Below are 26,443 nucleotides of genomic sequence, written 5' to 3'. Positions count from 1 at the left end.
AAGCCAAACCAATTGGGTCATTGTCTAGTGGTTATTTGGTTCATTTGATTTGGCTTTGCAAATATTGCAGCAGTTAGCTCCACTTTTTTAGTGTTTACTGGTGTTTTTGGATATTATTTTGCATTAGGCCCAACCCTTAGAACAATCTCCCTCAAGCAGTCTCCTACCGTCTCGCTAGAGCTGCGAGTGGACAGATACTCTGTGCATTGGCATGGTGGCTTGCACCGTACAGATGCTAAACTAACACGGTTTTTTTTCTGAAGGGTTCCGGAGCCTTCCCCTACCTTGTGATGCACTGCGACTTTCCCATTGTCCCAGCCCGTTCTCCTATTCTCCATCCTGTTTGCAGAGCACCTTTGTGTAGCTCATTTCCAGCGCAAGACCGGTTAAAAGGGAATCTGATCTGCTCATGCTGCCTCCTGGACCAATGAATGATGTGCAGTGGCATGGTGGGAAAGAATACAAGGCGCCGCCAGATCCATGGGAGGGTGGACCCCGCGCTTGCTGTTTATTTTTTCAGACTCCTCCCTGTCACACCTTAGCCGCCCCACCTACCAGATGATCCAGCAGCAACAGCCACTCGTGTCTCAGAGAGACAGGGCGGGACCGCCACAGAGAGCACAATTTAGTTTCACCACGCGGCTCAGAACCAATGTATCCGACTAGTATAAGACTGTGCTGGGCCATCATAGCAACAGGTCATTCAAGCCACTCGCAGACTATTGAGCTGTAAATTGCTGTGCAGGCTGAGCTGCAGTGCACAGCATAAGCACTGCACATAAATGCTTTTGGGGCACCTCATGGTCCTCACAATGTGTAAAGGAGCTTTGTATGCATGACTAATGCATGCAGCACTAAAATGCAGGAGTCTAATCCCTAACGCATGGTACCTAGCATGGTTGCCCCATAAGAAAATGAAAACATAGTCATTATACTACACCTATTGCTCTTCATGCATAATAAAAAGGCTCACAGCAGGTAAGAGTCCTTCTACTATTTCTACTAGGCTGCACCCACAGTCTAGACTCAAGACTGCGGTTTCATTTACCAGATCATAACCCTTTAACTATGCCTACACCACTTCTGAGGGGACCAGCTTTCCTCCCAAGGGGAGGAGCACGCAATTCCGGAACCTAAAAAGGATTAGTGGTGAATTAGTATAGGCAAATGTGAGTGAATTTGAGTGGTGGACATGCTTGTCTGTTAGTTGGATTGAATAGGATAATGGATGGATGGATAGAAGAGGGAAGAGTCTAGAAAGTGTTATTTGGGAGATCATACTAGCAAGATGAGGTTTGGGATGAGTAAAAGGAGAGATAGAGGAGGGAAGAGTCTCTAGAAATGTATTAGGGAGATCATAGTAGTAAAATAAGGTTTAAATACTTAGAAAACGTCCAAACATATGCCCCATGTTCATCTGGAAAATAAAATTGTGAATGATCAGCAAAATCTGTGATGTACATAAACTGGATGAAGTAGTCTGCCCCTGCCTAGTGCTGAAGCCTGAAGTGTCTTAAAGCAGTGTCTAGTATGAGTCAAAGAAGGCCTATCCATGGTATTTTATCAGGCTAATCACCAACTCTGAGTTTCAATTAGAGTCACTAAAAGTGTAATGTAAGTGGATAGCCGAAAATATAGCACTAACTGCTACTACGTTTGCTCCGTTTGAACCCTTACATCTAGCAATTTTGTACATTGGAAATGTATTGTAAATATAATGAATGCATGGTGGGTGGCTGACTCCCTTCCCTCTCTTTCCTTGATTGAACTTCACAGCATTCCTGAACATAGACTTTTCACTTTTCTTTGACTTTCTGAGAGGGTTGTTTAGTCAGAAAGCAATCATGGAACAGTTAACTCTTATCTGCGGCATCAACATATTTATTTGACTCATGGCTCACGTTTTAGTGATTGCTAAGAATCCTTTGTTCATAAGATTTTTTTTTAATCCCTGTCAAACCTGGCCTTGCTCTCTGATCTGCAAGTGGTGGCTTGGCTTCAATGGAGTCATGGTGTAACATATTTCCTAATCAGATAAAGTTTGTTAGCAATCAGTATGCTTTGCAATTAAAATAACAAAATGGAAAAGCTCCAATGTAGTGATATCGAAGCATTTTTATTTTTTAACATTTCAGTTAAAGCACAAATCTACCGCAATTCAGCATTAAAAACATATTTTGGCATTTTTCATGACAAAAGATGGAAGAACGGCAGTGGAGGGCTGGTAACTCTAAGCTGCAAATAAGTGTAGAGTTGAAAAATATATAATGGCGGCTGGAGGCACAAACGCCCACGGAACCACTCGCTCCATAAGCTATTCCCTTATAAAACAAAGCAGGGCTATTCCGCTAAAAAAACATCATTTAAAATAAGTTCACCCTCAGTGAACACACGTACGTGATTGTAGCTTGGGGCACATACTCAAAAAAATAATACATTTGTTGGTGTACACATTTTTCCTTTAGTATGACTGAAATCTCATTTTACACAACTATGTGAAGGTTGTTTTTCCCCCTAAACTATATGGTACGGTGGTTCTCAACCTTCTGACTACTGTGGACCTCCACTTTATCATTACTGGAACCCAGGGACCCCCACTGAATACTTATTGGAATCTAGGGACCCCGCACTGAGTCATTACTGAAAACCTGGGACCTAATCTGTTAATATTATTTAATTTCTTAAGAAGTCGTGGACCCCATGAGGAGGCTTTGCGGACCCTTAGGGGTCCCCGGACCACATGTTGGGAACCACTGATCTGGTACATTAAGCATCATCCCCACTGCCCACATATAAAGCCCCGTATGGGGCTATTCCTGTCTTAAGTAGCATTTGTTTTTTTGAATGCAGGGTTGCCTCTCAGATAGAACTCTGCTAATCTGCTGTGATTGTGTGAGTATGGCATGTTGACGCCTGATCCAACAACACTTTGTGCTAATTCATACTTTTGTTGCTTTTCTTCTAGCAATGCTGCTCACGGATTCTCACTTATCCAAGTAGACAGCATGAAGGTCACCATGAAAGAGATATTGCAGAAAGCCCTGAAACGAAGGAAAGGATCCCAGCGGGGCTCAGGTAGGACTCTAAATCACCAGCTACGGGCTCTGTCGTGACATGATTATCGGGCCACTGCCTACCTGTTGTTCCCAGTCCCTGCCCACCTCAGCATAAGCAGTAGGTAGTCAGGCGGTATGTATTTAGCATAGCCCTCTAGATGGAAGTTACCGTTATAACCACGTTTTTTCATCAGCAGTACTGGGCTGCATGGTTTCACGTGCATGCGTTGTGTCCAGGTCCTGCAGAGGTGATGCAGGCTTCACTGTATTGGACAAGTCCTTCTCAGGTTCTTGCATAACCCAGTGGTGACTAACAGTCTTACAAACCTGCACAACTCTATAGTCAGTGGCCTACTGCAGAACTGGATGTTGAATTCAATCTTCACAAGATTATGTTTTAGAAACTGTAGAGCAAGGCCAATGTAACAGCCCGCGGCTGGTGTTTGACTGTGTGTTTGTGTGGTTTTCCTTTTCTTCTTCTTAGTCATGAGAAATAATGAGGTTGGGCTCAAGGTAGATGAATGGCGAAACCTGGGTGTATAGTAATGTTTTGTTATTGTAAACCCACTTCTTGCACGTAAAGTTGAGTAATGTATACATAAAAAAGAATACTTAAGCGCTAGGTCCCACGTGCTCAGTGGTATGTAGCGCCCTGACTTTTTTTTTTTTGTTTGTTTTTTAAGCCAAGCCTGTGAGTGACTTTAATTACTTCCTGTTCAAGCTTGTAACTAACCTTTGAGCTGTAAGCAAGATGACTAGCCCTTGTCCTTAGATTGACCCTTGCTATCTAGTAGATCAGTGCCTCACTATGGCTTCAACTAGCCACTCGCTTTCTTGGACATACTTAGAGGTCGCGGGAATGTGCACCTTGGTACATGAATTTGAGGGTTGAAATGGGCCAACGAACAGATAACTCAACTCAACCCCTTCTGATATGTATCCTATCTACTGATGCCTCCCAAATTATCTTTGCATATCTTAACTTTGTAGGTAACAAGTAACACGTTTGATTGTTGGTTACCCTCCTTCTGCACACTCTCCGATGGCTCATAATTTGGGTGTGCGCCAATAACTGTCATTATTGTTTGTCTTCAACAGTACTCTATTAAATTTGCTAAATGTTTAACAGTTTAACAAACACTTACAGGTTGTATTGATTTGCTTGTGTTGACAAACTCCTTTATTTACTCTACTTCTTTAAGATTATACAAACATCACAAAGTCAGCTCCTGATTTCTTACAGCAGAGCGTTCCGTATGCACCCCACATGGCTTGAAATACTAGGGTAGCCTGTGACACCCATAATTAAAATGATGCATATCCTCACCCTGGAACCAACGTCATTATGACAAACCCATCCCCTCACTTTATTTGTAAACCCCACCTCATACATCCCATGTATAGCTCCCACTTATATTTAGATCTCCTTTTTAGGACGAGCGCGCACGCGCTCTGGCCTGTTGTAATCTCTCTGTGGGTTTTTAACCAGGCCCATTGCACGCCCATCACTATCACTCGTTTATGGGCTTTCCTTTCAAAAATCCTTTATCATTGGTAAATGCTTTACGTTTGTCCCTCCTTGGCGCAGTTTTGTTACCGCCTTGGACGTCAACCCTGTTACATGAATAATTATACGTTTGACTTTAAGCAATTTTTTTCCCTTTCGTGTCTCTCCTTCGCACTCACATTCATGGCAGCCATGGTGCTTTGAATCGGCTCGCTTGTTAACTATTTTACTTTTCATTTTCAATTTATGTGTGAAGAAAGTCCAGTTAGGAATTTACAGCGTTGATAGCTCTAACTCGAGCAAACGCGAGGCCCATTGCATTGCAAATGCTTGTTTAAATTACATTTAGAGCTTGCTCTCATTTTGGATATAAAACCTGCTCCCTCACACTACCTTTAAGGTCCTTCCCCTGTTGCATTTACCTCCTCCAGTTCCCCCCTCACGTTTCATCCATGCTCTTTCCCTCCCATTACTTTGCTGCATATCCTCTTTAATGACATTTAGAGCCTTCTACTTCACATTATATTAAAGACCTTCCCCTCACATTCCATTCATCATTTACACCCTGCCCATTATAGTATTTAAAGCCTTCCCCTCACATAAAAATCAAAGCTTGCCCCCCTTTACATAGAGGCAACCCTTCATGTTACATTTAAAGCTGCCCCTCACATTTGTTAAACCATGCCCCTCACATTTATTCAATCGTGCCTCTCACATTAGAATTAAAGCCAACCACTCACATAACATTTAAGACCTTCACCTCGCATAACATTTAAACCTGCCCTGACATTTATTGAAGCCTTCCCTACATTATTACAGATAAAGCTTGCCCCTCATATAACATTTAAACCTGCCCCTAACATTTATTAAAGTCTGGCCCTACATTACATTTAAAGCCTGTCCCTCCTATAATATTTTTGCCAGCCCCTTATATTAAATTTAAAGGCTGCTCTTCACATTACATTTAAATCCTGCCCCTTATATTTCATTTAAAGGCTGTGCCTCACATTACATTTAAAGCATGCCCTACAATGCAGGTGAAACCTGGCCCTTATATAACATTTAAAGCCTGCCCCTTATTTTATATTTAAAGCCTGCCCCTCACATTACATTTAAATGCTGCTCTTCACATTACATTTAAAGCCTGCCCCTGACAGCCCCTTCTTCCTTGCTCTGTGTAAAGCCTTCTCCTACCCATGATAGCTACAGTTCCCTTCTCATACCAGTCAGGGTCCACTCACTCACACTAGACTTAGTCTTCCACTGCTCATTGAGACTTCCCCTAAAAATATCTATAAGACACATCTCATTTTATGTAGCACCCATAAAATAAGATGGGGGGGCACAGGAGGGACATGGGGAGGCGGGCACAAGAAGGTAAGAGGGTGAGGGGAAAGCAGCAACAGGGAGAGAGGAGGGCATGTTTGGGGAAGCAGTGAGGAGAAGCCCATCAGCAAGTGCAACATGGCGGGGGTGGAGAAGCCGAGGAGCGACAGAGGAACACGAGTGCTGGGGATCGAAGTACACCAAGGAAACAAACTGGAAACACACACTTCTGGAGTGCTTTACTCTAAAGAACAAACATTCTTAAAAAGCGAGCAGTGGAAGCAGTGATGACAACCTATCCTGAGATGTCAGCAGGCAATGCTCCATGGCAGGGGCAAACACAAAATTGGCATGCTAAAGCACAAAAAAGAATTGGGCAGGGAAAGCAGACCAATAGTAAGAAGTGGGTGACCTCCAAGCCCCTTCATGTTTTTAATGAGCCACAGTATGTCCCATAACAGACAGCACATGTGCTGTCCAGTAGGAGCTGAAGACCAGGAGTCTTGCTGTAGTTTCCAGTAAAACTGATGGGGTTCCACCAAGGGTGAAGCGTGTTTTCTTGCGTGTGGAGGTAGGCAAGACATTTGTGGTGGAGTTAGATGGAGGTAAGCACGATATAGGTGTGTAATGGAACACCTGTACCCCTGATCTGCCAGCTTGGAGTGTGTTGAGGGACAGATATCTGACTGGTGAAGGACAAGGTTGGTCTTTACTGGGCTGGGAAGAGAGGCATGGGGTGATGATAATGTTGTTCTCGTTCTTGAAGTGGTTGGGAAGTGTATTCTCTGCTTATAAGCAACACCGCAGTTCGGCGCACCACCTGCATGCCAAAGGAAAACCAGTCCGCTTCTGGCCCATGTCCAGCACCAGCCATGCTGCTCGATATATATTTCATCCACCATCACTCTTATGTTATTTTGCTCAGGATTATTTAAGATGATACCTTCGCTGCTTTGCAAGGAAAGGTTGCATCCCAATCAAGACTTGCGGCACAGGGTTTGTGGTGAGTTTGGGATGCACTTGGGGTGGGCGGAGGGTTTGCAAAGGCTGTCTTTGGCTTCCAGTCAGTTTAGAGGCCCTTCCTGACTTACCTGTACAGTCTTGCTAAATATCTGGTCCCTACACAAAACTGCTTCGAACATCTATGACATACTTAGCACTGAGTAGATAGATCTACTATTCTTAAAAGAGACTTTGACTAACAACACCACTCCCGCCGATATAGCACTGACTTTACCGGCCAGTTACTCTATTGTTCATAAGGATAGGCTTGGTGGCGGACGTGGGGGCTTAGCCATCACATTTAAGAAAAGTTTCAAGTGGTCCACTTTCCTTTTCCACACCTCAAAGGTGCAGAAGACCTAAGATTTAGTATCTCTATTTCAGCACAGCTATGCCTAGCAGGGCCTTGGTCTACCGATCCCCAGGATACTCTAAAGAGTTTAACTCGCTGGGTGATGCCTTGGAGACATCTTGTACAGTTTTCTAACTTCGGTCTCCACAGAGATTTTAATATACATACAGCTAAAGTTACAGATGCTCAAGCGATCACTCTTTTGGAAAAGCTTACATCTTCAAATTTGACTCAGTATATCAGTGTTCGACTCAGCAGGCTGGACATAATCTTGACCCCCATTTTCTAAAATAGAGAAGTTATAGTTCAAAAAGTTAGAGCAATCTTGTTATCATCCTTACTCCCTGCTGCCTCTCAGGCGCTTCTAAATCTAATCGATGCTCAGCTATCCTGTTACTTAGAAGAACACAAATATTTACACCCTTCACAGTACGGGTTTAGACCTCACCACAGCACTGAGACAGCACTGGTTGAAGTGGTTGATTCAGTCAAATTGGCGCTGGGTATGAGTAAATAGGATGCTCTGTGTCCTGTTGGTTCTATTGAAAGCCTTTGATACTGTCCCCACACTGTCCTGTTACAGCACCTAGAGGATATTGGTGTGGTTGGTTCCGTCTTGGCATGTTTTTAAAAATATTTTTTTAGAAAATTGTAATCAAGCAGTCTGGCTATCCCCATATTGTTGTTGAAAGCACTCCAGTTCAGTTTCAGGGCTCTGCTTTGAGCCCAGCTCTCTTTAATATCTGTATGGCACCCCTGGCCTTGTTAGTGGAATCTTTGAAGTTCATATTGTATCTTAAGCAGATAATACTCAGCTCCTTCTTTTCTTGAATAAGGATACCCCAGAGGCCTGTAAATTCTTCAAGAGTTGTTTGGCAGCCGTTATTAAGTGGATGTGGGCTAGGAATTTCCAGTGTAATCCTGGAAATACTGAAAGTCTGCTGTTTAGGTCCCCTTCACTGAGATGGGACCAGGAATAGTGGCCAGGTTGGGCTGACGTTCCCACGTCTCCTACAAGTCTTGCACTTAGGAGTTAAGGTGGACTGTCGCCGACATATCACTCCACTCATCGGTTGGCAGTCTACTATTGGTCCAAAGGAGCAGATGCAGAAAGTGAGGAGGGGCGTCATTCTCCTGTCTGGCGGCTCATGCGGGGCGTCATTCTCCTATCTGGTGGCTCATGCATGGAATCAGCTCCCGCTCTACGTCCGTAGGATCAGGGCAGAAAATCTGTTCAAGAAATCTATACAGACTTGGCTATTCAAACTGGCTTTTGTGAGGGGAATGACTCTGGGTTTGAGATGAGCTGTTGGTAGCTCTTACGCCGGGGCACTCTTTGAGAGTAGCTGTTGTGCTTTATAAATCACCTGATCGATTGATTTATTGATTTGATAGTTCCTCTTCAGTCTTCTGATGTTGTCTGTTGGCTGTCCTCCCTATTCTTCCTTTAGGTTCTTACAGAGCCTCTAAGGTTTGTGTTCTGGGCATTTTTTTTTGTTAAAAAGACCAGGTTACATCCGGACGTCGTTTCTGTGATGTAACAAGTCCAGTTCCATAACCTTGAGCTGACTTAAAGGTGTCCGGCATTCGTTTCTGCTTATGGCTATGGATAAACGAACCTGAATATAAATGCTCTAGCACACTCACCCACATTTACTTAGGAAATAGTTATACTGAATTTTAAAGTGGCGTAAACCAAAAAAAAGCTATATGTTTTGATTATATAAGGAGTCAGTGTTGCTCCCATGGAGGGTACCCACAAATGCAAACTGTCTACTGCTGAGTTCAGTCGTTGACCTCAGTAAGTGTTAGAATATTTGTGTATGCAGCCTCCTTAATGAAATCTCTCGTGCAGCCATCACTTACAGCCCAGAGGCAGCTCTCATGCCATATCCCATACAGCCCCAGAGTCTGCTCTCATGCAACCTCCCTTACAGCCTAAAAGGCAGCTCTCATGCACCTCCCTTACAGCCTCAAAGGCAGCTCTCATGCGCCTCCCTTACAGCTCTCATGCGCCTCCCTTACAGCTCTCATGCGCCTCCCTTACAGCTCTCATGCGCCTCCCCTTACAGCTCTCATGCGCCTCCCCTTACAGCTCTCATGCGCCTCCCCTTACAGCCCCAGAGGCAGCTCTCATGCGCCTCACTTACAGCCCCAGAGGCAACTCTCATGCAGCCTCCCTTACAGCCCAGTGAAAGCTCTCATGCAGCCTCCTCACAACCCCTGTGAAAGCTCTCATGCAGCCTCTGTTACAGGCCCAGTGAAAGCTCTCATGCAACCTCCCTTTCTGCCTCAGAGGCAGCTCTCATGCAACCTCCCTTTCTGCCTCAGAGGCAGCTCTCATGCAACCTCCCTTTCTGCCTCAGAGGCAGCTCTCATGCAACCTCCCTTTCTGCCTCAGAGGCAGCTCTCATGCAACCTCCCTTACAGCCTCAGAGGCAGCTCTCATACAGCCTCTTTAGAGCCCCAGTGAAAGCTCTCCTGCAGTCTCCTTTAACACCCCAGTGAAAGCTCTCATGCGCCTCCCTTACAGCCCCAGAGGCAGCTCTCATGCAGCCTCCCTTACATCCTCAGTGACAGCTCTCATGCAGCCTCCTTTACATCCTCAGTGACAGCTCTCATGCAGCTTCCTCACAACCCCTGTGAAAGCTCTCATGTAGCCTCCCTCACAGCTCCAGAAGCAGCTCTCATTTAGACTCCCTTACAGCTCCAGAAGCAGCTCTCATGCAGCCTCCCTTACAGCCTCAGAGGCAGCTCTCATACAGCCTCTTTAGAGCCCCATTGAAAGCTCTCCTGCAGTCTCCTTAACCGCCCCAGTGAAAGCTCTCATGCAGCCTCCATTACTGCCCCAATGAAAGCTTTCATGCAGCCTCCTCGCAGCCCCAGTGAAAGCTCTCATGCAGCCTCCCTTACAGCTCCAGAAGCAGGTCTCATGTAGCCTCGCTTGCAGCTCTCATGTAGCCTCCCTTACAGCCCAGTGAAAGCTCTCATGCGGCCTTCTCACAGCCCCAGTGAAAGCTCTCATGCAGCCTCTCTTACAGCCCCAGTGAAAGCTCTCATGTAGCCTCCCTCACAGCTCCAGAAGCAGCACTCATGTAGGCTCCCTTACAGCTCCAGAAGCAGCTCTCATGCAGCCTCCCTTACAGCCTCAGAGGCAGCTCACATGCAGCCTCCCTTACAGCCTCAGAGGCAGCTCTCATACAGCCTCTTTAGAGCCCCAGTGAAAGCTCTCCTGCAGTCTCCTTTACCGCCCCAGTGAAAGCTTTCATGCAGCCTCCATTACAGCCCCAATGAAAGCTTTCAGGCAGCCTCTTCGCAGCCCCAGTGAAAGCTCTCATGCAGCCTCCCCTACAACTCCAGAAGCAGGTCTCATGTAGCCTCGCTTGCAGCTCCAGAAGCAGCTCTCATGTAGCCTCCCTTACAGCCCAAGAGGCAGCTCTCATGCAGCTTCCCTTACAGCCCCAGATTCAGCTCTCATGCAGCCTCCCTTATAGCCCAGAGGCAGCTCACATGCAGCCTCCCTTACAAGCCGTAATACCAGCTCTCATGCAGCCTCCCTTACAGCCACAGAGGCATCTCTCATGCAGCCTCCCTTACAGCCCCAACACCAGCTCTCATGCAGCCTCTTACAGCCCAACACTAGGTCTTATGAAGCCTACCTTACAGCCCAAACAGCAACACTCATGCCGCTTACCTTACAGCTCCAGGGGCAGCATTTATGCAGCCTCCTATTCAGCTCAGAGGCAGCTCTCTTGCAGCCTCCTTAGAGCCCCAGTAAAAACTATTATTGAGCCTCCATTACAGCCCCAGACTCAGCTCTCATGCAGTCTGCCTAAAGCCCCAGTAAAAACTCTCATGTAGCCTCTTTTACAACCCCAGAGGCAACTCTCATGCAGCCTCCCTTAGAGCCCCAGTGAAAGCTCTCATGCAGCCTCCATTACAGCCCCAGTAAAAGCTCGCATGCAGCCTCCCTTACAGCCCCAGTGAAAGCTCGCATGCAGCCTCCCTTACAGCCTCAACAGCAGCTCGCATGCAGCCTCCCTTTCAGCCCGAGGCAGCTCACATGCAGCCTCCCTTACACCCCAGCGGCATCTGTCGTGCATCCTCCCCTAGAGCCCCAGAGAAAGCTCTCTTGCAGCGTCCCTTATAGCGCCACCACCAGCTCTAATGCAGCCTCCCTTACAGCCACAGAGGTAGGTCTCATGCAGCCTTCCTTACAGCCCCAGAGACAGCTGTTGTGCAGCCTCTCTTACAGCCTAGAGGCAGCTCTCATGCAGCCTCCTTACAGCCCCATCGTCAGCTCTCGTGCAGCCTCCCTTAGGGCCCAGAGGCCGCTCACGTGCACCCTCCCTTACAGCCCAGAGGCAGCTTTCATGCAGCCTCCTTAACAGCCCAGAGGCAGCTCTCATGCAGTCTTTACAGCCCAGAGGCAGCTCTCATGCAGCCTTCCATACAGCCCAGACGCAGCTCTCATGTAACCTCCCTTACAGCCCAGAGGCAGCTCTCATTGAGCCTCCCTTACAGCCCCAGAGGTAGCTCTCATTGAGCCTCCCTTACAGCCCCAGAGGTAGCTCTCATATAGGCCTCCCCTATAGCCACAGAGGCAGATCTCATGCAACCTCCCTTACAGCCCAGGCAGCTCTCATTGAGCCTCCCTTACAGCCCCAGAGGTAGCTCTCATGCAGGCCTCCCCTATAGCCACAGAGGCAGGTCTCATGCAACCTCCCTTACAGCCCCAGAGGTAGCTCTCATGCAGGCCTCCCATACAGCCACAGAGGCAGGTCTCATGCAGGCCTCCCTTACAGCCCAGAGATAGCTCTCATTGAGCCTCCCTTACAGCCCCAGAGGTAGCTCTCATTGAGCCTCCCTTACAGCCCCAGAGGTAGCTCTCATTGAGCCTCCCTTACAGCCCCAGAGGTAGCTCTCATTGAGCCTCCCTTACAGCCCCAGAGGTAGCTCTCATTGAGCCTCCCTTACAGCCCTAGAGGTAGCTCTCATACAGGCCTCCCCTACAGCCACAGAGGCAGGTCTCATGCAACCTCCCTTAAAGCCCCAGGGGCAGTTCTCATGATTTGGGTTGGTAATAATTCACACACAGAACAATCACTCCGTACATCTCAGTCTTCAGGGTTATTCTCTGCACTTTAAAATACGTGAATGTTAGTAATATTTGCTTTTTAGTAATTGAAGTGATGCCTAGTGGCTGTGCAGTCTCCCTGCCACTGAGTCCCAGCTCAAGCCCCGACACGACTTGCTGAAGCCTCGCAGTGGCCACCTCGGTCTGGGCAGCAGTTGTGTTTTCCTTCTCACCTTGGGAAAGTCTGTCATGCATACACTTGAAGATGACATCTGCTCGGTCCTAACACCCATACAGCTGTCTGTTAGTTTTGGAACGTGCACAGAGTATTGAGCGCTCTGGGCTCTTGCCAGAATGCCATCTGCTATATAAACGCAAATTATTATTCACATCCGAAAGGAAATATCTTGTGGATTGATCAGTTAATATTTGAAGCAAAATCTCAGAGTTTTACTTTTCCATTCCTTTGTTATGTTCTTTATACTTTTCTTTACTACTTTCGTACTTTCATTTCAGAATTTGTACAAAGGTATCCCAAGGTATGAACGAGAAACCCCTTAAGGTGGTAGCTGTATCGATGACATTGCTTGTTTTGGGAGGTTGTGTATTCGTTGAACATTAGCATGCTGCAGAAGGTGTCTCTAGGCACGGTGGCCGTCAGCTGACTACAATCTGCTGGTTGAATCGACAGCTACTGAATGCAGTTATGATCAGTCCAACACGGTCAGTGAGATGGATCTTTAGTGCCAGGGGTTATGAAGGGACATTGATAGTCCTAAAAGCAAACACCACAAGGCAGGGCTGGCATGTTAGAAGGCAGATTTTTGTAATCAAGGGCCATATGTACTAAAGCATTTTTCCATAGACACAGAATGGGTAAAACCCCTTGGTACATCTGGCATACCTTCAGTCTTACAAACAGTACAGACAGAATTCAATGAAACCATCAAGCCATTAATAAGCGGTGCTTGGTCCACAGTCAGAGACTGATGCCTCGCCTGGTTCCTCTGAGAACAAGAAGAGATGCTCCTCCATACTCTGATGCAGACCGCTTGTAATCCTGGCATGAGGCACCAGCACTGAGACTTGTTACCTCTTTCAGAGGCTGGTAGGAAAATAAAAATTGTCCTGAGAGTCTGCAAGAGGAAGGCGACGGAGTGGAACATTGGAGTACCTAGCTGACCAAGCACATGCAGGCTCCCAGAAGAAGAAGCAAGCCCATGACAGTGGCCGTTGGGGCGGGTGCCCGTGGAGCTAACATGAGAGTTCAACAATGATTTTCAAAGAACACTACATCAGTTTGCAAACTATTTACAGAAAGTTGGTTGCATTACTTCATAATTCCCATCTAACATGAGCTGAGCCTTTGTTGTCCTCAAATGTGTACTGAGAAAGCCTGACGCCAGCGCACTGCAAGAAATGTACGGACGTTAAAACTGCTGAGTCCTGCAAGAAGGGCTTCTGATTCTCCTCGTTCCTAACCATCCGCACCATTTAAAGAGATTGTTGATGGCTCTCAGGGAGATGGACTTGAAACTGAAGGACTTGATGGTGCAGTGTGTTGAGGTGTGGCCTTTAAAGAGCCGCACCCACTTCTCATGGACAGCCTCAGCTTATGTGATCATTTTATTGGAATTTAGAACGAAGTTTGATAGGAAATACAGTAGGAATTAGGACTGTAACCATGATGAATCCATAACCCATAAGATAAAAAACTTCACTATCCCAGCATCTAGCTGCGTGTGCAATATTGTTCCACCACATGGTTCTTACCGGAGGCGGCTGCCTTTGTTTGTTGGCTCCTTGCACACTGGCAGAATAGTAGATCTCACACATGCCTCATGCTTTCGTCTACACGTGACCAGCACACCGCTCCAGTGAGCAGCCAACCTGCTGAGGAACTAGTCTGAAATGCTGAAGCCGCTGCAGATGGTGGTGCTTGCCTCATACCCTGACGCAACCACAAAAGCCCATCCAAGGATAGGTATGGCAGGTTAAATTCTCAGTCTGGCCATGGGTAGCTTCTACCTTTTGTATTCTGACAGCTAGGACAGGAGACGAGCAGCACCAGACAGGAAGGGAATTGTGGTGTATGGAAATGTGGTTTTTAATCTCATTCCTCTCCCTCCATTCACAGAAGTCACTATAGCTTTTCAGAATGTCGGCTCCTGTAGTGCAGCTGTCCGCCTACCAAAGCGCAGTTTTCTCACTGTTGACGTATTTGAAAACTTGGCGCTATATATCCGAGTTTGAGATCGCCTGGAATAGCTCACTCAGTATTGGATGTAAGACTGCCCTCCCGTAAGTTCTGTCGATAAGTGATCCACAGCATTTTATACTACTCTCACTGTGAGACTGGTAGCCATTGCGTGGGTTGGTTTGATATAATCCATGATTCTTTCGTTACAATTCAGGTGCATGCTCCTGTTTTGGATGCCCCTTGTCTTCCTCTCTATGGTGTGTAAAAACCAAAGACCACATGTTTACAGAGCAATTTTGAGGGAAACTGCAACCTAGTCAAATGCCTGAGGATATCTTGAGTGAGTTGGTTGGTAAAGGAGACCATTTTAGTCTGACCCTGCTCCTTGCACACAGCGCTCTGCACTAGTCCACATAGGAGCTTGCTATTATAAGGGGGAATCCTGTAACACAAGAGCCTCCTTTTTCGTTTGAATCAAAGTCAACCCAGTCATACTTCTAGAGTTAATTGGGAGCTCGTACCTGATAAAATTCCTTTTATAAAAATAAAATGCAATTTACTAAATCCAATTAGGAATCGGTAAGTTTAGAAATGGGCAAGAAATCGCTGTTTGGAAGAGGCTTGGGGTAGGTGTCCCAACCAAATAGCCACTCCAGTCCATGTGCATGAATCGTTTAGCGTTAAAATAGCGGTGGTAAACCATTGAAAAGTTATGAACCCCTAGGTCTGGATCATAACGCATTCACAAAAAGGAAGAGGTCTCTTTGAGGACACCAACCCTCTGTTTGAGGCCCCATTGATCTCTCCTTTGATGCTCCCTTTGAGGCCACCCACTCTACCTTGAGGCACCCACATTCTCATGACTCTTCCCCCACCCCATTCTCTCTTGATGCCATCAGCCTTCATTGAGGCTTTGTCTTCTTGATGCCTCTATACTCTCTTGCAACCCACTCTTACCTCCCACTCTCTTGCCCCTCCACTTTCGCCCCCACTGTCTTTCCTTCCCACTCTCTTGCTTCCATTCTTACCCCCTCTCTCTTGCCCCCTCTCTTGCCCCGCTTGCCCCCTCTCTTGCCCCGCTTGCCCCCACTCTTTTGCATCCCACTCTCTTGACCCCACTTTCTTGCCCCCACTATTACCTCCCGCTCTCTTGCCCTCCCACTCTCGTCCCCCACTCTTTCCTTCCCACTCTCATAACCACACTCTCGCCCCCACTGTCTTTCCTTCCCACTCTTGCTTCCACTCTTACCCTCTCTTGCCTCCCACTCTTGCCTCCCCCTCTCTTGCCTCCCCCTCTCTTGCCTCCCCCTCTCTTGCCTCCCCCTCTCTTGCCTCCCCCTCTCTTGCCTCCCCCTCTCTTGCCTCCCCCTCTCTTGCCTTCCCCACTCTTGCCCCCACTCTTGCCCCCCCACTCTCGTCGGCCACTGTCTTTCCTTTGCACTCTCCTGACTCCCATTCTCTTGCCCCCCACTCTCTTGACTCCCATTCTCTTGACCCCGACTCTCTTGACCCCCACTCTTCCTTCTGTCTTACTATTGATCCCCTCCTCTTTCTTGATCTCGCCTTTTTTTCTTTACAACCCCCCCCCCCCACACTCACCTCCCCCACTTTCTCTTGAGTGTCCCCCTTTCTCCCATTGAGGTACCCATGCTCCCGTGAGGTCCCCAGTCCTTGTTCTAGGTGTGCTCACCCCCCACTTGTAGAACCACACTGTGGTGCTGTGTTGGTTGAATCCTGGCTGCCGATGACTCTTTGCTGCCCCTTCCTGATGATGTGGGTGTCGCCAGTGATGAAGAGTCAGTGGAGTCATCTGGTCTCATCCGGTTACACCACTGCCCTCGGGGTGGAGGAACATCACCCAGAGGAAGTAGTGTAGATATCAGGTAGGGATTCCGTTTCTGTAATGGGAATATTTATGTAAACGTAAGTCTTGTCTCACCCATTTTAACGAATACTCCTCTTTGAGCACGAATGTTGAGTGCAACTTGTTCACCTTTTATTTGGTAGCTTCATTAATGTTTCATCTGTCAGCTTTTGTGAGTCGTTATTTCATCTGCTAGGTAGGTTTGGAAAAAGACTTTTGCTGGTGATTCTTTCACTGTTACATATAACTATAAGGTGCAGCAGGGAGTACTCGGACATGTTCCCTGTGCATTCATGCCTTTCTCCTTTCCATCTAGATGTCAGCTTTCCATTTGCATCTCCTAAATCCCAAACTTCACTTATTTAAGACTGCTAAACAATAAATATCCAACTTCCGCAGACTGAGGTTTGTGGGTAATAAAATCCGTTCTGCAGCTCTGTCAGATTTCTTCTGGGTTACTCTGCAGCGAGGACTCTAATTCCAGGTGGCTTGTGCGAGGAGTGTGTACAGGCAGACCCGAATGCGTGCCTCGGAAGGGATTGTTATGCGTTTTACTGCAATAAATTCTAGTGTGTCTGGTTTGTCTTCCTGTGCGGATCCTGATATCTGGGCAGCGTGTCCTTGTTCAAGAATTTCACCACTTGTCCACGTCTATCTTGGGCACTTCCGGGGTGGGTGAGTTAAAGCACTGGATGCAGCCTGATCAAGATATCTATTAATACGGATTGCCGGGAGCAGTGGTGTGTTGACTTAACAAAGGGCAGAGGGACTCTACTCTTTACTACTCCTTGTGCTGATCCAGGCCTTTGGACCAGGATGACTGGGGCTAGCAGCACTGTGGGTCCTTCTGGCCGTGTTAGGTCGGAGGAGATGGAGTGTGAGGTCAGTGGGAGATGAAGAGCTCTTGCATGCTTCTTTGAAGGTGTAGCGATGGACTGAGTGAACCCTACATTGAAAATTTAGAGTGAGCTCAGATTATTTGTAATAGCTAGTAAAGCATCATTCCTCAACCAGTGTTCCTTAAAGCTAGTACCTGAAATTGATTATTAATATTTTGAAACCGAGATGTCAGCCAGATGTTCTGTCCAGGTCACTGTAGCCTCATTCTTTCGGGTTTGGGTAATAAAATAACCATCCCCATTCCAATATCAGGTAGAACTTGTCTCTTTGGAAAGAAAATGAGATGCATGGTTGAGGTCCCACCCCAACACACCCAGCTGATGGGAAACACAGCACTTTAAAAGATATGGGATTAGCAAGGGAAGGAAGCATTGGAAAATCTGATCCTTGTTGGGGTTGGAGAAGTAGAACATTTGCGGAAGGGATTAGCAGGAAGATGCCGCGGCGGCTGAAGCTGAGACCTGCTAGCGTCTGCAGGCAGTTTGGCGGCCTGCCAACAGCCATTGTTCAGCAGCGGCTGTGGCGGTTTGGTCCAGATGTGCCAACTGTACGTATCCGCGCTTGCCAGCTGACTGCGCCGTTTGATAACCAGCTCTCTGGATGCCCATCACTGGCCGCAGAGATAGAATTAAATGATGATGATCTTCCCACAAGTTGGGAGCGGAAACAATGCATATAAATCTTGATTTCATCTCAGCAGGAGAAGTCTTTATCCATCATCACTCATAATGAACAAGTCATTAGCTGCGATGAACGGTCTACTGGGTTTTCCCTAAACCTCTTTTATTTCTTTTTTTTCCACCCTTATTAGGTGACTTTTAGCTATTTCCAGGCGAGGGAGACGCCTACAGTCTCCTCTTCATAATGCACTAGCAAGTAAATCTGTTTGGGTTAACTCTGAAGTCATTCCTGTGCACAGAGTGAGGCTCATCACTGGACCCTAATGTGCTCTTCCTGTAATTTGTGTCTGCTCACTGGGTCGTCCTGAAAAGTCCGCAGGTTTACACACCTAATTTGTCCTCATCTGGCCGCCGTCGTGCTCTGTACCAAGACAGATCCTCTTCCAAGCAACCACTGTTGAGCAAACAAGCTGTCCTGAAAGTTGAGATTGGTTCTGCAGCAAGGTCGTTATTTATTATTTTAGTTAAATGAAAATAAACATGGCAGTGTGTTTCTTCTTGTTCCTATAATTTATTTTCTGTATTGTATATTGATCTTGAATTAATTCCTAGAATGATCTATTTACTCACACACACACCTGGACAGTAGTTGCTGAAATTCGGAACTTAAAAGCAGCATGGCTGCCTTTAATGTTAGTTTCTGTGTGTTTTATAAAGTTAGATTTTCCTGATGTTGAAGCCAGGACTATTTCCAGTGAGTGCGAACCTTTGGATCACCATCCAGGTCATCATGCTTCATATTCTAGTTGTTTTTGGCTGCCAAGAAGGTGCCAGTTCCTCCACCACCATAGACTGTTTCCTCATAAGATATTGGAGTCTGTGCATAACCTGCACGGGGCACAGTCTGAGCAGACTTGCCCAGTGTGCTGTTGTGTGTGTACCGTCGAGGAAGACTCATGTCGCACCGTTCAGGTATCGGTTATGAGCATTTGGAGTTGTCCATGTCTAAAAACATGTTTGGAGGCACAAGTCTTGCCTAATCGGGCGTATATTCTTGGAGAACCTTTTCGAAGCTGAGAGCTATTATTATTGATTAGCCCGGCGCCCTGTTACCAAATGTATTTAAATTGCATTAATCAGTACCTTTTTTTTTCTATTGCACGCGTCGTCTTGATGCAGACAGTGATGTGTTTCTCGTTTTGAGTGTTTGCCAGCCGGTGGAAAACGAAGGCTCTTAAGAGCCTTATTGGCTCTGTGCTGTTGAGACGGCTCTGCAGATTGGTTATTTTTAACTGTAACACGAGTATTGATTGGCAAGAGGAGAGAGAGGATGAGTGTCCTCGCTGCTGTAGCCTGGCCATAAATTGCTCTTTTTTCCAAACTGATAGACCAAATGCTGATGCGGAATGGATAGTCTGATAATCATTGTGCATGTTATAAGGTTCTTGTCTGACCATTTGCATTCATTCGTTTTTGGCGATCAATAATTATAAATGAACCAGAGCGAGATTATTGGTCTGTTTAATAATTTGGATCTGCTTGAAGCCTGTCTCAGCTGAGCTATATAAGCAACCTGGGACCCCTGTGTCCTGGTAAAGCCTATTGCTTGCATGAAACACTAACCCATCAAACGAGAACTCTGAATTTAGGTATCTTTCGGTGGCCCTGAGGTAACACGTCAGAATCTTGCAATGAGAATATTAATTTTACGTGTCACTAGTCGGGTTAACTATGAAATACAACATAGGAGTAGGTACCAGTGGTTTCCTCCCAATTTTTGTTTACTGTGCCTGTTAACTTGCAACCTTGGAGCGCCACGCCTCATGTCTTTGAACATCTCCTCATCGTAGCTTCTAAAGTGGAGAAAATAGGATGTGTTATCAGCGTGGACCTCTTCATAACTGTAGAGTGGCAGAACAAAACTATTCAAAGACTGAACACATGGGAACTCTAGGACGACGAGGGGGTATCTGGATCACCGGGTACACTCATGGGGGAATACTTCCTTGAAAACAAGGGGTCTGTACATTGTGGTTCTGAACTATGGGAGGTCTATAAAACCATCCTCAGAGGAAGCGCGTATGCTGTGATGGCAAAAAAGGCAAGCATATAGAAGATATGGAAGAAGTGTTTTTTTTTTTTTTATAAATGATTGGCGGTGGCCCCTAGACTTCACAGCAATGTGGCAAGGGACGAAGGCAAACTGCACTACATACAGAAAATGTTATGAAATAGGAAACAAGCAAAATGTCTCCTCGCCTGACTCTCCAGTAGGCATGAAAGTAGGAAGTAGGTAGGTACCTTTAAAAATTCAGCAGATCGAGAAGTGCCCACAAATTGTGATATTGCACAGAGGTTTGCAAATTTCTGCCAAGAACTGCACAAAACTAGGATGCATGAGTTAGACGCAGAGGTGGGAACCTTTCTAGAAGGATTCGAACTCCCAAAGTTTACCTGTGATCTTTCCAAAAGAGGATATCACCCTAAAAGAAAGCACAGAAGAGATTACACAGCTGCAGTGCTGTAAAACACTAAGGGGGTCATTATGACCCTGGCGGACGGCGTTATTTTGGAGAAAGGTACTGCCAACAGGCCGCGGACCTTTCCCCAAAATATGACATTGGCGGTTTGGCTCAAGCCAAACTGCCAATGTACCACTCCGTCTGCCAGGGCGGTAACAGCCACCAGGCTGAAGACTTCGGTCTCCATCCAGGCAGCTGTCACAATCCCACACTCGGGATTATGACCCCGCCTACCGCCATGGTTTTCGTGGCAATCTTACCACCACGAAAACCATGCCGGTAGGCACTATCAGTGCCAGGCAATTCCTTCCCTGGCACTGATAGGGGTCTCCTCCTCCCTCCTTCCCCTCCACAGAGTCCTCCCCCTACCCCTCCCGACCCCCCGACATACACACACCTACACGCGCAGACATACACACTCATACACACACGCATACCCACATCCACCCACGCATGCATACATTCATACACACACACCGCAACACACAGTAACATGCATAAAAGCACACACGCATTTACATGACACAACATACACGTACACTCACACCCATTCGTGCACACACGCATTCCACACGCCTCACACCCGCATGCACGCATACAAAAACAATCTCTCACACACACCCCCCCCACACAAACACAACAACCCCCACCCCTGTTGGAGAACTCGACTTACCTGCTTGCAGGGGGTCCTCCGGCAGGAGACGGGACGCGGTGCTGCTCCCAACAGTAGCGTCCACCAGCGTAGCACCACCAGGCCGTATGTGGCACTGCTGCTGGCAGCAGCGCCACCTTACCGCCATCCGCCGCCATGACCGTAGCCAGAATTCCGCCAGCCTTCTGGCGGAATTCCAGCTACGGTCATAATATGGTGGACGGTAGGTAGCCACGGCGACGGTCTTTTGTAGGCCGTCACGGTAAGTGGGATTTATCACCAATGTTCAAATGAGGGCCTATGTCTAAATGGTCTCCCAGTGAAGGTGCTTAAGTGTCTGACCTCACAGATGAGCCCACACCACTTGCATCTGTACAATGAGTCTAGAAAGGAGGGGAGACTACCCTTGACCTCCGTTTCGTGACCATGATAGTTTCACCAAAAGAAGGGAAGTCACCATCAAAATGCAGATCATTCCTGATCACTACTACTGTTGAAACAAAGATCTTGTTGACGATTCGCCAAAGCACCCAGACAAGTTTTTTTTTTTTCAGTTCATAAGACTGAATATACACTGACCCTACAGTTGCCAGAAGACCACTAGTGATCTTATCATCAGACAGCAAACAGGAGTTACAATGCCTTAATGCCATCCACCAGTTTCTGAAGCCCACTCAATACCGTGAGATGGTGAGGAGACCTCTTGGTATTTCCTTCAAATTGCGGGTGCAGTTTAACACCAGAAGAACCAGACAGGTAAAGAGACTGAAGGACATGAAACGCTGAAAAAAGGATTAAGTAGGTGCACGTGGCAGTGCCTTGTTTTTTTTTTTAAGTTTAGGATTGACGTGTCACACATCCCCAGGCAATTCCACAAGCAGTCACTGATAACAGCGAAACTATCCATAACGTCGGAATTCCCCAAACTAAACCTATATGATGATTCCCTGGAAAATTGAGGTAGCAGTTAAGCCTGGCTGTGGTATTTCATTTCAAATGTGCCAACAGAAAAGTGCCCTTGGTCAAGGTATAGAAATTCTCAGGGCAGAATTGTAAATGAACACCAAGAACACATTCTCAAACCTGCTCTCATTGCAAGACAATCTTAGCCCTTAACTTCCTAACAATCCAGGGAATAATCCTAAACCAAGAATCCTAATTGAAACAAAGCAAGCACCATCAACGTTGACCATTAACGACCTGCAACAGCAAGAAGCAAGCAGTCAGACCAGCATCTGGAAGCGCTTCCTGTTTCCTCTCCATGTTATCACGTCCAAGGGGCTGCTGCCCATGCAGATAGTGTCTAGCTTGTGGGTGAGGACCCACTCGTTCTCCATGCTCCCTACAAGGTAAGTTCCACCTTGTTTTACCATCGCCTGTGCTTCTGTTCTCCGGAAGTAGTGTAGTCGTTCAGTCCCACTATCTTCATAGTCATCTGTCGGATTACAGGTTTACAGGTTCATGAAAGTACTGCTGGACACCTTATGAACGTCCTACTGAGCTGTACTTGATTCTGTTGCCACACAGGCCCGTCGGCACTGTTCTTTTAGCAAAAAAAAGGTATTACTGTGGAAGGAGTGGCACAATAAAAGGCTCAAGAGATCCTTCTTTAAAACTCGGTGACGTTTAAAAGATAACAACTTTTACAGCCAGCAAAGTTGCTGAGTGAGTTAAATGCTCACAGATGACGTCTGTGCTGCTATCTAGAGGCCACTACATTGAATCCCAGCAAGGCCAATGCAGCCCTTTAATCTCTGTGATTGAATACAGTTGAATCGGATGCCTCCAAGGTGATCTGAAACGCTGTTTGGGAGGCAAGTTGTTACTCTTAGGACTAGAGTACAGAATCAAATCAAATCATTAACATTTATAAAGCGCTCTACTCACCCGTGCGGGTCTCAAGGCGCTAGGGGAAAAGGGGGGGTTATCGCTGCTCGAACAGCCAGGTCTTTAGGAGTCTCCGGAAAGCGGAGTGGTCCTGGGTGGTCCTGAGGCTGGTGGAGAGGGAGTTCCAGGTCTTGGCCGCCAGGAAGGAGAAAGATCTCCCACCCGCCGTGGAGCGGCGGATGCGAGGGACAGCAGCGAGTGCGAGGCCAGAGGAGCGGAGGAGGCGGGTGGGGACGTAGAAGCTGAGGCGTCTGTTGAGGTATTCCGGTCCCTTGTCGTGGAGGGCTTTGTGTGCGTGGGTGAGAAGTCGGAAGGTGATCCTTTTGCTGACTGGGTGCCAATGCAGGTGTCTCAGGTGTGCGGAGATGTGGCTGTTGCGGGGTACGTCGAGGATGAGGCGGGCCGAGGCGTTTTGAATGCGTTGCAGGCGATTTTGGAGTTTGGCTGTGGTCCCGGCGTAGAGGGTGTTGCCGTAGTCCAGGCGGCTCGTGACGAGGGCGTGGGTCACGGTTTTTCTGGTGTCGGCGGGGATCCAGCGGAAGATCTTGCGGAGCATGCGGAGGATGAGGAAGCAGGCGGAGGACACGGCGTTGAGTTGCTTGGTCATGGTGAGAAGAGGGTCCAAGATGAAGCTGAGGTTGCGGGCGTGGTCTGTGGGGGTCGGTGCGGTGCCGAGGGCCGTGGGCCACCAGGAGTCGTCCCAGGCGGACGGGGTGTTGCCGAGGATGAGGACTTCCGTTTTTTCAGAGTTCAGCTTTAGGCGGCTGAGCCTCATCCAATCTGCGACGTCCTTCATACCCTCTTGTAGGTTGGTCTTGGCGCTGGCGGGGTCCTTGGTGAGGGAGAGTATAAGTTTGGTGTCGTCGGCGTAGGAGGTGATGATGATGTCGTGCTTGCGTACGATGTTGGCGAGGGGGCTCATGTAGACATTGAAGAGTGTCGGGCTGAGTGATGAGCCTTGAGGTACGCCGCAGATGATCTCGGTGGGTTCTGAGCGAAACGGAGGGAGGTAAACTCTTTGGGAACGGTTTGCGAGGAAGGAGGCGATCCAGTCCAGGGCCTGGCCTTGGATCCCGGTGGAGCGGAGGCGGGTGATTAGGGTGCGGTGACAGACGGTGTCAAAGGCAGCCGAGAGGTCGAGAAGAATGAGGGCGACTGTTTCACCGCTGTCCATCAGGGTTCTGATGTCGTCAGTGACTGAGATGAGGGCGGTTTCAGTGCTGTGGTTGGTTCGGAATCCGGTTTGTGAGGGGTCGAGCAGGTTGTTGTCTTCCAGGAAGGTGGTCAGCTGTTTGACGGTCTTCTCTATTACTTTGGCTGGGAAAGGCAGAAGAGAGATGGGGCGGAAGTTTTTCAGGTCGCTCGGGTCAGCCGTAGGTTTCTTTAGTAGGGCGTTGACTTCGGCGTGTTTCCAGCTTTCGGGGAAGGTAGCAGAAGAAAAAGAAGAGTTGATGACGGTCTGGAGGTGCGGGGCGATGTCGTCGGCTTTGTTAAAGATGAAGTGCGGGCAGGGGTCCGAAGGGGCGCCGGAGTGGATAGAGTGGATAGAGAACGGCATAGAATTCACATTCTTAGACATTTGAGTCTCATGCTATTGGCTCTGGGGTGGAAACTCTCCACACCAGTGTGGTTGGGGTTCAGCATGGCTAAAAGTTAGTGTAGTGGCGTGTCATAGTGTTGAAGGGTAGATTTGTTGGAGTACAGTGTTGTGGGGGAGTAGTGTCTCTTAAAATTGAGTAGAGGAGAGTGGAGCTTAGTGGTTCAGTTGCAGAGTGTCATAGAGTGGTGTGTGGTAGAATAGGAAGGTGAGGGTTGGAGTGGATTGAAGTAGTGGTCCAGATGGCATTGGAGTAGAGTGGGGCGGACTGGATTGTGGTAAATGGGGTGGATTGAGTGGACTGGGGTGGATTGGAGGGAGGTAGGTTGAAATGGATGAGGTGCATTGGATTGGGGTGGGTAGGAGTGGGGTGGATTAAATTAAATAAGGGTGGGCGTATTGAACTGGAGTGATAGGGTGAATTGGGGGGTGGATTGGAGTGGGGTGAAGTAAATTGGAGTGGGATGGATTAGATTGAATTGGAGTGGGGAGGATTGGATTTATTGAACTGGATTTATTTGATCGGAGTGGGGGTGGATTGGAGAGACTGAACTGGAGTGGGGTGGATTGGTCTGGAGTGGTGCGGACTGAACTGGGTTGATCTGAATTGGATTGGGTAGAATGGGGTGGATTGGAGTGGGGTGTATTTGGGTGGGATGGATTGGAGTGGAATGGGGTGAATTGACATGGGATGAGGTGGATTGGAGTGTGGTGGATTAAAATGGGTTGGACTGAGGTGGGGTGGACTGGAGTGGATTGAGGTTGGTTGGAGTGGGGGATACTGGATTGAGTGGGGTGGGTTCGATTTGTGTGGCATCAATTGTGGTGGATTGTACTGGAGATGGGTGGATTGGAGTGGGCTAAGTTGGTTTGGTATGGGATGGACTGGAGTGGATTGCTTTAAGGTAGTTTGGCATGCAGTGGTTTGGAGTGGGGTGGATTAAGATGGGACTGGATTTTAATTGGAGTGGCTTGAAGAGAATTGGATTGGAGTGGGATGGGTGGATTTGGGATGGAGTGGATTGAAGTTGGGTGGAATTAATTGGAATGTGGTGGAAATGATTGGAATAGGGTGAATGGATTTGAGTGGGTGGGTTGGATGGGACTGGAGTGAGGTGAGTTGGACAGAAGTGTGGTGCATTGTAATAGAATGGGGAGGATTGTGGTGAATTAGGGTGGAGTGGAGTGGAGTGAAGTGAGTGTATTGTATTGCCGTGAGGTGGATTGGATTGAAGTGGGGGGATTGTGGTGGATTGCAGTGGGGTTAATTGGGATGTAGTGCAGTGGATTGGATTGGGGTGAGGTGGATAGGATTGGAGTGGGCCGGATTGGAGTGGGGCAGATTAGAGAGGGGCAGGTTGTTTTGGATTGGAGTAGGCCAGATTGTTTTGGATTTGAATGGGGCAGATTGGAGTGGGGTAGACTGTTCAAGATTGGAGTGGAGTAGACCTAGATTGGTTTTGGGCATATTGTTTTGGATTGAAGTGGGGTAGGTTGTTTTGGATTGGAGTGGGGCAGGTTGTTTTGGACTGGAGTGGGGCAGGTTGTTTTGGACTGGAGTGGGGCAGGTTGTTTTGGACTGGAGTGGGGCAGGTTGTTTTGGACGGGAGTGGGGCAGGTTGTTTTGGACGGGAGTGGGGCAGGTTGTTTTGGACGGGAGTGGGGCAGGTTGTTTTGGACGGGAGTGGGGCAGGTTGTTTTGGACGGGAGTGGGGCAGGTTGTTTTGGACGGGAGTGGGGCAGGTTGTTTTGGACGGGAGTGGGGCAGGTTGTTTTGGACGGGAGTGGGGCAGGTTGTTTTGGACGGGAGTGGGGCAGGTTGTTTTGGACGGGAGTGGGGCAGGTTGTTTTGGACGGGAGTGGGGCAGGTTGTTTTGGACG

At 47.7% G+C, this 26,443-nt stretch overlaps 1 protein-coding gene across 3 annotated transcripts in view; it reads left to right on the top strand.

Moving 5' to 3' along the window:
* Positions 1–26,443, top strand: part of MAPKAP1 (MAPK associated protein 1) — a 541,270-nt gene that overhangs the window by 318,711 nt on the left and 196,116 nt on the right. For all 3 annotated transcript variants that reach the window (XM_069241765.1, XM_069241766.1, XM_069241763.1), the window contains one exon: positions 2,966–3,075. In XM_069241765.1, the coding sequence (XP_069097866.1) occupies positions 2,966–3,075 (110 nt within the window). The remainder of the gene's footprint in view (positions 1–2,965; positions 3,076–26,443) is intronic.

The sequence above is a fragment of the Pleurodeles waltl genome, chromosome 6, assembly GCF_031143425.1.
Source record: "Pleurodeles waltl isolate 20211129_DDA chromosome 6, aPleWal1.hap1.20221129, whole genome shotgun sequence".
Classification (NCBI taxonomy): Eukaryota; Metazoa; Chordata; class Amphibia; order Caudata; family Salamandridae; genus Pleurodeles; species Pleurodeles waltl.
Note: the sequence above shows the minus strand (reverse complement) of the source record. Positions and strands in the feature narration are given on the sequence as shown.